Below are 13136 nucleotides of genomic sequence, written 5' to 3'. Positions count from 1 at the left end.
TGTTCTTAACTGACTTGCCTAGTTAAATAAAGGTTGGATAAATAAATATATCGCAATTGCTGCTCTTTCACCCCAGCTGCTAAACTAACCCTGATTCAGATGACCATCCTACCCATGCTAGATTACGGAGACGTAATTTATAGTTCGGCAGGTAAGGGTGCTCTCGAGCGGCTAGATGTTCTTTACCATTCGGCCACCAATGCTCCTTATAGGACACATCACTGCACTCTGTAAACTAGTAATCTATGTATACCCGTCACAAGACCCACTGGTTGATGCTTATTTATAAAGGAGGCCGTTTGCCTTTTGGTAGGGCGTCATTGTAAATAAGAATGTGTCCTTAACTGACTTGCCTAGTTAAATAAAACGTGTGTGTGTATATATATATATATATATATATATATATATATATATATATATATATATATATATATATATATATATATATCTTAAAGCCATTTACAAACCTTAGAAAACCCAATTTGAAGAAGACAATGCTCTTATCATTGGCGGAACGCTCACAACCCATAGGAATCCCCACCCAGTTAACTTTAGAATGACGCCCTCAATGTTCATGCTAAAAACGAATTACCTAGCTCAAGGGCCGCTGCCATGCCAATGGATACCTTTATTTTGAAGCACACTTAGCGCCATGTGATATTTGATCACATGACTACTAAGACAAGGAAGTGAAACATCTCTAAAAGTGTGATGGTCGTTAGTGCCGGTGAGGTGAACATAAGCAGATGAGTACGTATAGAAGCTAGCTATGTGATAATAACAACCGTCGGTGTGGTGTGATTGCACATAAAAAGGTATGCTGTGAAATACGGATGACAACCGCTTTGAATACATCACAACACATTGTTTTGCAGGTCGAGAAAAACTTTGCCTGATTTCGCAGACCGTAATCAAAGTTGTAGTGGTACCTCTGGTCGTAGGCTACCAACCTTACCTAAACAGAGACATTGTGCAATAAAAGTAAGTCATTTTTTTACCTGTAGGCTATATTCGGTTCAACCATGTCAGCGAACTGGCCCGAGAGGATCTCCGCATTCTTGCGCAGCCCGTCCCAGTTCTTGTGCATCACGACATCGGACATCTTCCTCGCTGAGGTCCTGCACGAGCTGCGAGATGACAGGGCCAGTGACCTCATCAAGGTACATTACGTTTTCAGGGCACAATTATTGTATTGAAGCCTCCCGAGTCCCTTCCTATGTATGTATCCACAGAAAGTTCCAGAGCATTTGCTATGGAGGAAGGCACTTTCATTATTAAAATGTTTAAACGTTAAACCACAACTGCATTATGTCCTCTGTTCCGCCTGCCTCAGGTCCTACTGTTGTCCCCGCTACTTGAGCACCCTACTTTGCTGTGCCCCTCTGTCTCTGTGGGAGAGGAGACCGCCCTGGAGCTCATGTCTGTGTTTGCCCAGTGCTCCCCCAAATCCCTCCCGCTCCGCTGCCACCTCCTCCTGGCCCTCACCTCCGTGCTCCTCTGCTCCTGCTGTGTTAGCTCACACACCAGCGCCTCCCAAGACTTCCTGGACCTTCTCTTACAGATGGCCCAGGACACCAACGACGCGCAGGCTGGGGCTGCATTACACCCCCTGAGGACAACAGCCTGCGACTGCCTGAGGGAGCTGGAGGCTTGCCTCCCGGGCCTACTATCCCAACGCTTGGAGCTCCTGAGTAGCCTGAGGCAACAGGAAAACTCCAGGCTTCACCAGGCCTACACGGGGCTCCATGCCCTGGCACTGAGGAATGCTGTGTATCTGCTCACCCAGCAGAAAGGGGCTGGGGCTGGAGACCTGAAGGCTGCACTGGGGAGCAACGAGGGGTTTGTGTGGGGGGAGGGTGCAGACTCCGCACACCCAAACTCTGAGTCACACTCAGACTTGGCCCTCTTCTCGCCCCTCACTCTGGGCCCCATGGGAAAAGTTCCTTCCCTGCAGACGGGCCTAGACTGTAAAGAGCTGAGATCGCTACTCTCCTCCCTCCTAGAGGAGTCCTACCTGCTCACATCCCTATCCCAGGCTGCCCTGCTGCGACGGCTGGTGGAGGTGCTTGCCATGGTGCCTGCAGTCTCCCCGACAATATTCAGGGCACAGCTGCTGCGTCTATTGGGCACATGCAAGGTTAGTAGCAGTCTACTTGTCTAGGATGAGTTATGGAAGAAATGGCAGATTATCCACAGATCTAACCATGCTTGTGCTATGGTAGAACCTTATCAAGCCTAGCTGTAAAATCTTAAGACTTGTGACCGCATTGTTTAATCTCTCTTGTTGTTGCAGGTGTGTCTTCTGCACACCACTCTGCTGATGAAGGCTGCTTTCACAGACAGCCTGTTCAGCGCAGAGGATGAGGCCTTCCTTCTAAAGCGTCTCGTCGGCCTGTCCCAACACCCCCTACTGAGCACGCCCGAGAAGCTCTTCTACATGGACTGCATCCTGCACTTCCCAGAGAACCGACCAATCAGCAGTGGCGATGAGAGCCTGCCCGTGCTCTTGACCCCTCGGCTAGCCGCGGCCCTAGTGCCCACTGTGTTCAATGATAGTGTCAGTATGCTGGCTAGACTGAACCTACTCTCTCTGGTCTACCTGGAGGAAGGAGAAGAAGACAGGGAGGGACAGGGGGGGAGAGGCCTGGCCTACCTGTATGATCACCTGACCTCCCTTCTCCATATCGTGGAGAACCAGGCCAGTAGGGAGATGGTGGTGACCTTCTTCAGGGCTTCCTTCCTCTTCCTCCTTCACTTCTGCCACGTGGAGCGCTACTCTGAGGACCTGTCTCAAAGGCTGTGTGACCTGTACCTCAGACGCACTCGGCTGGCCCCTCACCTCATCAACCTGGCTGACCGGACCCAGGACCGGCTGGAGGAGTCAGGCTGGGCTGTGGCACTGCTAAGAGCCCTGCAAAGAACCATCACAGAGGCCCCGCTGTCCCAGCTCACCCTGCAAGACCTCCGCTGGCACCTCAGGATCCTGGCCCGTGTGGCAGAGGAAGGGGAAGTCCTCCAGAGGGCCACTCTCAACTTTTTGCTGTGCGTCATCACTTCCTCTTCATCCGCGCTGTGTGTGAGCGGGGACTGGCGTCTGGGGAACGGCGTGCTGGGGGTGTGTCGACGCCTGCTCCTGCACCCCAGCTTGGACTCCCTTCTCACACCGCTGGCTGATCTCCTACAGCACCTCACCTGTCATTATGGTGAAACAGACATCCAGGACCACGCCCGCTTGTACTACACCCTCCTCACCACTCTCTCCCAGGAGAAGCTGGCTGGGGTGTTGGCACAGAGGGGAACAGAAAGGGGGCGGCAGGCCAAAGTGCGCTCGCTGTCTGCCATCATGGGCGAGACCGAGGAACTGACCAGCGGTCTGACCGTGCACCAGACAGAGCGACCGCTGCTGAGGCTGGTCAAACTGGACAAACATGAACCAGATGAATGCAAACCAGAGCATAAACCAGACAGTGAACCAGCCTGTGAGACTGAGAGTTCCCCAGGACAGGGAGGGATAGAGGACTACAGAGCCCAGTTCCAGAGTTCCAGCTTCGCCTCTGAAATCACCCTCCAATACCACCTCACACACATTGGAGTTCACGACCCCCATTTCGACAAGCTCTTCAGCATCCGCTTGCACTTTGACCTCACGGACGGCCACTATGAGGAAGTGAGTGACATCAGCGTGCCTTGCCTGTTCAGGACCAGGAAGCCCCCTACAGTGAGGCTGAGGCTGAAGCCCAAGCAGCCGTACCACACCACCCTGAGAGCTAGCGCTATCTTCACCACGGAGGACGGCCTCTCCTGGCACTCCCCGCTGGCAGACCTACATGTGGCCTTCCCTGAGGTGTTTCTGCCCCTCCTCGCACCCCTAGGGTGGGCCAGGGAAAAGAAGCAGAGGGTGTTTGAGGGGATCTGGGGTGAAATATGCTCAGGGCAGTCTGAGGGGGATTTGACCAACGCTGCAACTAGCCTGTTCTGTGATCAGTTGGAGGATTTGGCTGTGGGTGAGCTGGTGGAGAAGCACTTTCAGAGATATCTGGTCTCAGACTTGGATAAAGGCAGGTGTAAAGTGCTGTTCTTCCTCCCACCCCAGTCTCATGTGCTGCTGAAGGTTATCACAGAGGAGGATGCCGTACAGGTTCATATTGCTACAGACAACTGGAAGCTTCTGCCTTATATTAACTCTTATCTAGAGGACATTACCAAAGAGATGCACAGCACACAGCAAGTCAATGGTGATGTCTGATTCTGAAAGTGGTGGGCTCCATAAAAGAGATGGCTTGTTTTTATTAAATAATGTCCTTTTAACACTTGTCTGATTTCAGTGCTTCCTTTTGTCTTTGCTTTTGAAATGTTGCATTTACTTATGACAATATGTTTCTAAGCTGCACTCAGTAAACTGATCATTTGAATCATGGATTTTTGAAATCATTTTAATTTAACTTCTAAATAAAGTCAATGTGTGACTGACTTCTGCTTGTTAACCTCATGCTTAACACAAACATGCCATACCTAAATATTTTATTACAGCTGTACAATCATTTTGCAGGTCCCAAAAACAGAAAATGCATTCTCTCCCAATTACAGGACAGGTTGCCTGTTCCCCAATGAAAATAGAATTAAGACATGGACACATCTATTATTAGAGATGTCATTTGAGTGATGTAGCAGAACAAGAATGATCCATTGTGTGAAAATGAATATGCTTTAATTTAAGGAAGTAAATCAAATGCATTCCTTGAAAGACCTTTGGTGCAAAACTGGAAAGTATTTAGAACCTTGAATTGGTTCCTAATGCTATTATACGTGAGATATTTCCCATTTGGGCAGTTTGAAGACCGTACTCAACTGTCTTTGACACAATGAAGGATTCCACACAAAACAGTTCTGTATGACTAAAGTTTCACATTAAAACACTATTGGGACCAGATTTACTGAGCTTGCCTAAAAGTGTGTGCCAGATGAATAAAAACAAAATTAATTGTGTTACAATACACATTTTTGCCTCCCCCAAGTTATCTTATGTTTCTCAAGCTATTAAATCTGTCCCTGTATGTCCATTAACACCATTTAATGCCACTCAATGTGGCCCCTTTAAAACAGTCCTGTTCCAGGTTGCAGCTCTACTTTGAGATGTTCTCAAAGTTGGGCTCTAAGCAAGGAGGCAGGGCTGTCTGCTGGCTCAGGATTTTGTCCATGATGGCGATTTCAGCATCCTTCTTCGCCACGTCAGCTATAGGGGTCCAGGACATGTCGTATTGAAGCTTGAACGCACCACAAGGCTTGTGAGGGCAGCCGGTACCCCAGTCCTTCAAATGAGAGATGGGTGAGATCCATTACGCAAGTTGATAAAAGAAGCCAAAAAGAAGTGTAGTGGTGGTGGGTCAGCATAAAAAAAGTACTTCCAGCCACTAAGCTTTTCTGAAGAGATAGTAGAAATTGTAGTGGACCTACACCAGTCATTGAATGACCAGTAGAGTAAATATTAGCACCATATTTTGCTAAAAGGGTTATGGTTTGGCAGACACCCATTGGGCCGTTTCGTTCCTATATTCAAATTAAAGTCGGACTATGTTAATCTTCCTATATCCATTAAATGTTATCCTGTGTGTGCTACTGTGCTTACACAACCATGCTGTGGCCAATGCGCGTGCACACAAAGACCCGAGTGGTCAGTCAGCACCACCTCTAACCGGCTAAAGAGAACATTATCAACTCCCTTCAGGGTCACATGCAGACTTTGAGCATCTAAATGTCCCAACTCATATCATTATGCACCACATGGTGGTAGACATTCTGTAACAGTTACTCAGTCTTTCAGCTGCTGTATGTGCTGGGGGCTTTCCCGGGTGATTGGAATTTTAGAAGTGTTGCAGATGGAAATGTGACGTGATCTTTAGGAGTAGAGCAATATCTGAACGCTCCAAAGTATTGTGCCCTGCTGAAAGCCGCCCAGGTGTGATGTGCTTACCTGAGGCGAGAGGATAGAGAAGTATTTCTGTCCGGAGGGCCGCTCGTACAGGTAATACATGTTCCCTGGCTTCTTGACTACATTACATGCAGCGTGGTGCAGCTCAGCATCCTTCTTGGCATCCTCTAAAACCTACACCAGAGAACAAAAACATTCAGATCAAATCAACTGGCATCACTAATGCTACTTAATTCTTTCCCTATATGAATTACATAGATTGGTTACATAAAGTCAAATATAAGCCATCACCTTTCTGGCTTGTTCCTGCAGGTATCTAATTTGATCAGCAATCACTGTCAGTCTGTTGCAGGCGTTGGCTCTGACAAAGTCATCTCCCTAGGAACCAAACACAGGTAACCAAACAAGGTAAATCTCAAACAGAATGTCTTCATCATTATGATACATTCTTTATGGGGCGACGTCAAACCAAAGTTAGGGTTCAGAATAGTTGGCAGGGGAATGGTACTGGCAACACTAGGGGTTTGTACCGTTCCTTGCAAAACTATTCATCCACCTTGGCGTTTTTCGTATTTTGTTGCATTACAACCTGTAATTTAAATGGATTTTAATAATTGTAATTTAATTGTTTTTTAATGTGGATTTCATGTAATGGACACACAAAATAGTCCAAATTGGTGAAGTGAAAAAATGTACTTGTTAATTATTTTAATTTTTTTAAGTCATAGGTATTCACCCCCTTTGCTATGAAGCCTCTAAATAAGATCTGGTGCAACCAATTACCTTCAGAAGTCACATAATTAGTTTGAAGAAAGTTTTTTTTATTTTTTTTTTATTCTGAAACTTCGAACACACAGAGCACCTTTAAATCCATTATTAAAAAAGGGAAAGAACATGGCATCACAACAAACCTGCCAAGAGAGGGCCGTCCACCAAAACTCACAGCCCAGGCAAGGAGGGCATTAATCAGAGAGGCAACAAAGAGACCAAAGACAACCCTGAAGGAGCTGCAAAGATCCACCTCAGAGATTCGACTATCTCTCCATAGGACCACTTTAAGCCGTACACTCCACAGAGCTGGGCTTTACGGAAGAGTGGCCAGAAAAAAAAAAGCAATTGCTTAAAGAAAAAAAAAGCAAACACGTTTGGTGTTCGCCAAAGGGCATGTGGGAGACTCCCCAAACATATGGAAGGTACTCTGGTCAGATGAGACTAAATTTGATCTTTTTGGCCATCAAGGAAAACACTGTCTGGCTCAAACCCAAGATCATACCAACAGTGAAGCATGGTGGTGGCAGCATCATGCTGTGGGGATGTTTTTCCATCAGCACGGACTGGGAAACTGGTCAGAATTGAAGGAATAATGGATGGCGCTAAATACAGAGAAATTCTTGAGGGAAACCTGTTTCAGTCTTCCAAAGATTTGAGACTGGGACAGAGGTTCACCTTCCAGCACGACAATGACCCTAAGCATACTGCTAAAGCAGCACTTGAGTGGTTTAAGGGGAAACATTTAAATGTCTTGGAATGGCCTAGTTAAAGCCCAGACCTCAATCCAATTGAGAATCCGTGGTATGACTTAAAGATTGCTGTACACCAGCGGAACCCATCCAACTTGGAGTTGGAGCAGTTTTTCGTCAAAGAATGGGCAAAAATCTCAGTGGCTAGATGTGCCAAGCTTAGAGACATACCCCAAGAGACTTGCAGCTGTAAATACTGCAAAAGGTGGCTCTACAAAGTATTGACTTTCGGGGGGGGGGGGGTGAATAGTGATGCACGCTCAAGTTCTGTTTGTCTTATTTATTGTTTGCTAAACAATAAAAATATTTTGCATCTTCAAAGTGGTAGGCATGTTGTGTAAATCAAACTGGTGGGAGACCCCCCCCCAAAAAATCTATTTTAAGGCAACAAAATAGGAAAAATGCCAAGGGGAGTGAATACCTTCGCAAGCCACTGTACATGACAGTCTGCTTACTATGATCATCCTTATCATTATTCCATTAGGATCATTGCAATGCCATTCATTTAATTACCCTCTGTACTTGTGTTGCCAGAGCAACCAGGTCCATGGGGTCTCCCACCCTGTTGGTCTGGTAGGAGCTGACTAGTTCCAGCCCATTGGGGTTGCTGCTGCTCTCCACCAACTGCACTGCAAACACACAGGGGCACTTGAAACTTGCATAACACAAACTGAGGAAAGGTGACAAAGCTAGACATTTTTGTGAAGTTTTCTGCTAGTCTAGACAACATGGATTTACTGATTGCAACACCCATTTACCTAGGCCTGTAGTCTTAAATGTCTGGCCTCCCCTCCCCAAATAATCGCAGCCAGACTGACTATAATACATAACCGGCTCCACATCTCATGCTTTGAGTGACTTGTGCCTTGCTTCCTGACCTGCAAGCAAGCACTTTCTGTTCACGTTTAGCAAAAGCCAGCTGCTAAAACCTAGGCAAAATTGCTGACACCGAATGAGGTGTATGACGGTGGAATATCCTATTGTAAAATGTGAAACTGTAATGTAAAAAAAAAAGTTAGTGGTAATTAGAAATTCCCTTTGAATGTGACCAGCTAGAGTAACGTTAGAACTAATAATAGTCGAGCTAAAAGCCTACTCAAGAGTTCTAAACTACAGCAATGAATCAAATGATACTTAAGTTAACATTCCATTCACACCCTATACAGGACATTGATTGAGAACAACTAAAAACAACTATCAATGCTACACTGCAGGAAGTCTTACCTGTGGTTGTTTTGTCTGGTTGATTCGGGAGACTAACGGTTCTGTCCATTTTCTTTACTGTAGCTAATTTGGTGTACAATATAGCAAAATGCTCTCAGAAATAACCAGTTGCAACTTGAGCTCAGTAATACGTTTTGTAACCAGTTTTGTAACGTTTTGTAACCAGTGCTATGTGAAAGTTTGACTGGCCAGCAGGGGGGTGTTTTAAGGTCTTGCGTCTCCACCTACCTACAATAGTAGGCCATTTATTTGCCATTCTGAAAATGATTGCAAAACGTTATTTCAGTATAATTGTTGAGCAATTATGATAATAATAATAATAATTTAAATATCACATTAAAAGCTAGATATAATTAATTGCATGCTGGCGGATGTTTATTGTCATTATTGAGTGAAACGGAGACTTTTATTGTAGGGCTTAGAACACAGGGGAAGGTGTAACTTGTGTAACAAAATTGTTACATACATAGGCTATTTTGGAAGGAACGTGGAGAAAGATCTTACGAAATTAAATTTCAGTGAAATATATCATGTGTGGGACCGAAATCCTGCAAAGTAAACAACCAATAAAAACACAGAATGAGGACCTGACATGAGTGTGGTCAAGACTCATGACTGAGACTGGTGTGGGGAATGTGGAAACGTGAACTGTTCCCAGACAGGAAAAAAATATTTGCAGTTTATCACTGCAGAGTGCATGCTCTTCTCCTAGGTTTCAATGCACATGTGGTATCAAATCAAATGTATTTATATAGCCCTTCTTACATCAGCTGATATCTCAAACTGCTGTACAAAAACCCAGCCTAAAACCCCAAACAGCAAGCAATGCACGTGTAGAAGCACGGTGGCTAGGAAAAACTCCCTAGAAAGGCCAAAACCTAGGAAGAAACCTAGAGAGGAACCAGGCTATGAGGGGTGGCCAGTCCTCTTCTGGCTGTGCCGGGTGGAGATTATAACAGAACATGGCCAAGATGTTCAAATGTTCATAAATGACCAGCATGGTCAAATAATAATAATCACAGTAGTTGTCGTGCTTTTCATAGCCGATCATTGAGAGTATCTCTACCGCTCCTGCTGTCTCTAGAGAGTTGAAAACAGCAGGTCTGGGACAGGTAGCACGTCCGGTGAACAGGTCAGGGTTCCATAGCCGCAGGCAGAACAGTTGAAACTGGAGCAGCAGCACGGCCAGGTGGACTGGGGACAGCAAGGAGTCATCATGCCAGGTAGTCCTGATGCATGGTCCTAGGGCTCAGGTCTTCCGAGAGAGAGTAGAAAGAAAGAGAGAAAGAGAATTAGAGAGAGCATACTTAAATTCACACAGGACACCGGATAAGACAGGAGAAGTACTCCAGATATAACAGACTGACCCTAGCCCCCCGACACAAACTACTGCAGCATAAATACTGGAGGCTGAGACAGGAGGGGTCAGGAGACACTGTGGCCCCATCCGATGAGACCCCCTGACGGTGCCAAACAGGCAGGATATAACCCCACCCACTTTGCCAAAGCACAGCCCCCGCACCACTAGAGGGATATCTTCAACCACCAACTTACCATCCTGAGACAAGGCCGAGTATAGCCCACAAAGATCTCCGCCATGGCACAACCCAAGGGGGGGCGCCAACCCAGACAGGAAGATCACGTCAGTGACTCAACCCACTCAAGTGACGCACCCCTCCGAGGGATGGCATGGAAGAGCACCAGTAAGCCAGTGACTCAGCCCCTGTAATAGGGTTAGAGACAGAGAATCCCAGTGGAGAGAGGGGAACTGGCCAGGCAGAGACAGCAAGGGCGGTTCGTTGCTCCAGAGCCTTTCCGTTCACCTTCACACTCCTGGGCCAGACTACACTCAATCATATGACCTACTGAAGAGATGAGTCTTCAGTTAAGACTTAAAGGTTGAGACCGAGTCTGCGTCTCTCACATGAGTAGGCAGACCATTCCATAAAAATGGAGCTCGATAGAAGAAAGCCCTGCCTCCAGCTGTTTGCTTAGAAATTCTAGGGACAATTAGGCAGTGGCGTGCCGTGGGCCTGGGGCCTGGGCCTTCAGTGAGGTACTACACAGTCCCACCCGAATTAATCCACCTCATTATGATGCCATGGCTCTAGAAACTATACATTTAGACAGAAACGCAGTATAACCAGGCGTTGCGTCACCTTGAAATTGACAAATTGACATTTTTGGGTAAACAGTGTTTACCCCAAAACATGACACAATCAATGAGTCTTTTCAATATTTCCCTTCACCTTTTCATTGTGCAGCTCCGTTGCCCTGCGCGTTTGTTCTTTGAGCTGTAGATCCACTCCGGTGTCCCCAAAAGTTTTCAAAAGCACCATTGCTTGTTAGTGCCCAGCCGTACTTTGGTGTCTCGTTGCTGCCTTGGTTAGACAACTCAAGTTTGCAAAGCCAGTGTGGCTCCAAACACCAAATCGATCACTTGCAAATAATAGGCATTCCCAGCAGTACAGTTTGCAGTGCTTCTCGGCGCCAAGGAGCCTGTGAGCCATTGACAGCGCTCGTAGTTGAAACTTTGAAAGTGGCGAGCGAACGAAGCACTTTCCCGCCTGTGACAGGCTTTGTGGCGTCGGGCGACCTCTCCTTACAATGTCTAACTTTTCTTGAAAAGTTCGTCTTGAGAATGGCGTTATAATTATATCCTCGACCAAATCGATATCTTCTCCTCCTTCCGCCATTGTGGGTTGAAAAAACAGCTTAGTAGTACGCAAATTAATTCGTTTATCAAATTCAGTTTCCTAGATCTCCATAGGACCTGCCTCTCAATATTGGTAATCCAATCAAAAGACGTGCACGCACTACGCCTGCTAGCTGGCTCCTGTGTAACACTGGAGCCAGCCAGAAGGCGTACAATAGCCAACTCTAAAGCTGATTGGTTGACACAAAATGTTCATTTCCATTCACTATAAGCTACAAGCGCCCGCACTGTTGATTCTGAAGGCCTGAGGGCAGATTTTAGACCCCTGGCAACACATGATGGCTGAATATGATTGGATAAAAGATCTAACATAAAGACCAGCCCTCAAAATCTCAACCTGGGGCTGGAAGCAGTGCAACCAAGAGGAAAGCTATGAAATGAAGAGTATAACTCTTACTCTGGGGAATAATTTAATACATATTTGTGGGAAAATATATTTAAAAAAAAATTATATTCTGATGATGTTTAGGCCAGCAGAGAAGGCCTTGCAGGCCCTGACGGCCCACCACTGCAATTAGGATGCCTGCGTCTTGTGACCGTAGCGTACGTGTAGGTATGTAGTAGAAATCTACTTTAAAATGGAAATGTCAAATATTAGGAATGGTACATTCTGACAGGACTAATTTTTCAGCCTATTGCAGGAAGGCTACATGTAGCCTAACTGAACATATAGGCCTATTAGTAATTTGGGACAATAGGTCTATAGGCTATAAGGGAGCTTTGCCTCTTGACGAGGTTGTGCTAGTTTTTGTTATTTTTCCTTCAAAAAAAGTTTTGTATGGCACAATATGGGTGTCACCTTATCACAAACTCAAAACATTCCAAATGATGCATGTAAATCCATAGGTGCATTGTGACAGATTCGGGTCCAGGTCATGGACACCAACATTTATTTTGGTTGTGGGTAATAACAAGTGTCAAAAGTCTAGGTGAGGTCAGTCACACTGCACAAAAATAGATGGGAGCTGCTGTCGAACCTGAGGGGCCTGCCATATACATATTCCCAGTTGTATATGCTCCTCTGGTTGCTTCAGTTTTGTGAAAAGAAGATGTTTTATTTAACTAGGCAAGTCAGTTAAGAACAAATTCTTATTTACAGGGGCAGAACGACAGATTTATACCTTGTCAGCTCAGGGATTCGATCCACCAACCTTTACGATTACTGGCCCAATGCTTTACGCACTAAGCTACCTCCTAGTCAGGAGGAAGCCCTAATATGAAGCCCAGCTTTGTCAAGAAAAAATACATCTTCTTATGCCTCCTCACTGTTCCAATCCAACTGCATGGTCAACCTCACAGGGAGGGTTACAGGTACAATATTCATGTCAATTTACAGTTTATACCACATGTATCTATCTGTAGACTGCCACAAATAAAAAATATAAAAATCCAGAGAATTTATCATATTGATCACACAGGACTTTGTAATAATACAATTTAAAAAAAAAAGTGAAACAAAAAGAGGTGGGCCTACCTCCTCTCTTGTGACTTCAGAAAGTATTCATATCCCTTGACTTATTCCACATTTTGTGTTACAGCCTGAATTCAAAATGTACATACATTACCCATAATGATGAAGTGAAAAACATGTTTTTAGAAATGTTTGCAAATTAATTGACTCACACCCTGAGTCAATACTATTTAGAAGCACCTTTGGCCGAAATTACAGCTTTGAGTCGTCTTGGGTATATCTATCAGCTTTGCACTGATTTGGGGATTTTCTCCCATTCTTCCCTGCAGATTTTCT

The 13136-nt window shown here is 45.5% G+C and overlaps 2 protein-coding genes across 2 annotated transcripts; one reads left to right on the top strand and one right to left on the bottom strand.

The window, feature by feature from the left end:
- Positions 1 to 691: 691 nt before the first annotated feature.
- On the top strand, positions 692 to 4313 carry ap5b1 (adaptor related protein complex 5 subunit beta 1). Its single transcript, XM_039010298.1, has 4 exons — positions 692 to 815; positions 1005 to 1160; positions 1334 to 2137; positions 2294 to 4313. The coding sequence occupies exons 2-4, from the start codon at positions 1023 to 1025 to the stop codon at positions 4244 to 4246; spliced, it is 2895 nt and encodes a 964-aa protein (XP_038866226.1). The 5' UTR covers positions 692 to 815; positions 1005 to 1022; the 3' UTR covers positions 4247 to 4313.
- A 191-nt stretch (positions 4314 to 4504) lies between these two features.
- On the bottom strand, positions 4505 to 8892 carry c2h1orf50 (chromosome 2 C1orf50 homolog). The gene is made up of 5 exons (XM_039010310.1): positions 8674 to 8892; positions 7963 to 8078; positions 6221 to 6307; positions 5972 to 6103; positions 4505 to 5309 (listed from the first exon to the last, which is right to left on the bottom strand). Exons 1-5 carry the CDS (start codon positions 8720 to 8722, stop codon positions 5124 to 5126), a joined length of 570 nt encoding a protein of 189 aa, XP_038866238.1. The 5' UTR covers positions 8723 to 8892; the 3' UTR covers positions 4505 to 5123.
- Between the last annotated feature and the right edge of the window lie 4244 nt (positions 8893 to 13136).

This window comes from Salvelinus namaycush, chromosome 2 (genome assembly GCF_016432855.1).
Source record: "Salvelinus namaycush isolate Seneca chromosome 2, SaNama_1.0, whole genome shotgun sequence".
NCBI lineage: Eukaryota > Metazoa > Chordata > Actinopteri > Salmoniformes > Salmonidae > Salvelinus > Salvelinus namaycush.
This window is presented reverse-complemented; position numbering and strand designations above follow the sequence as displayed.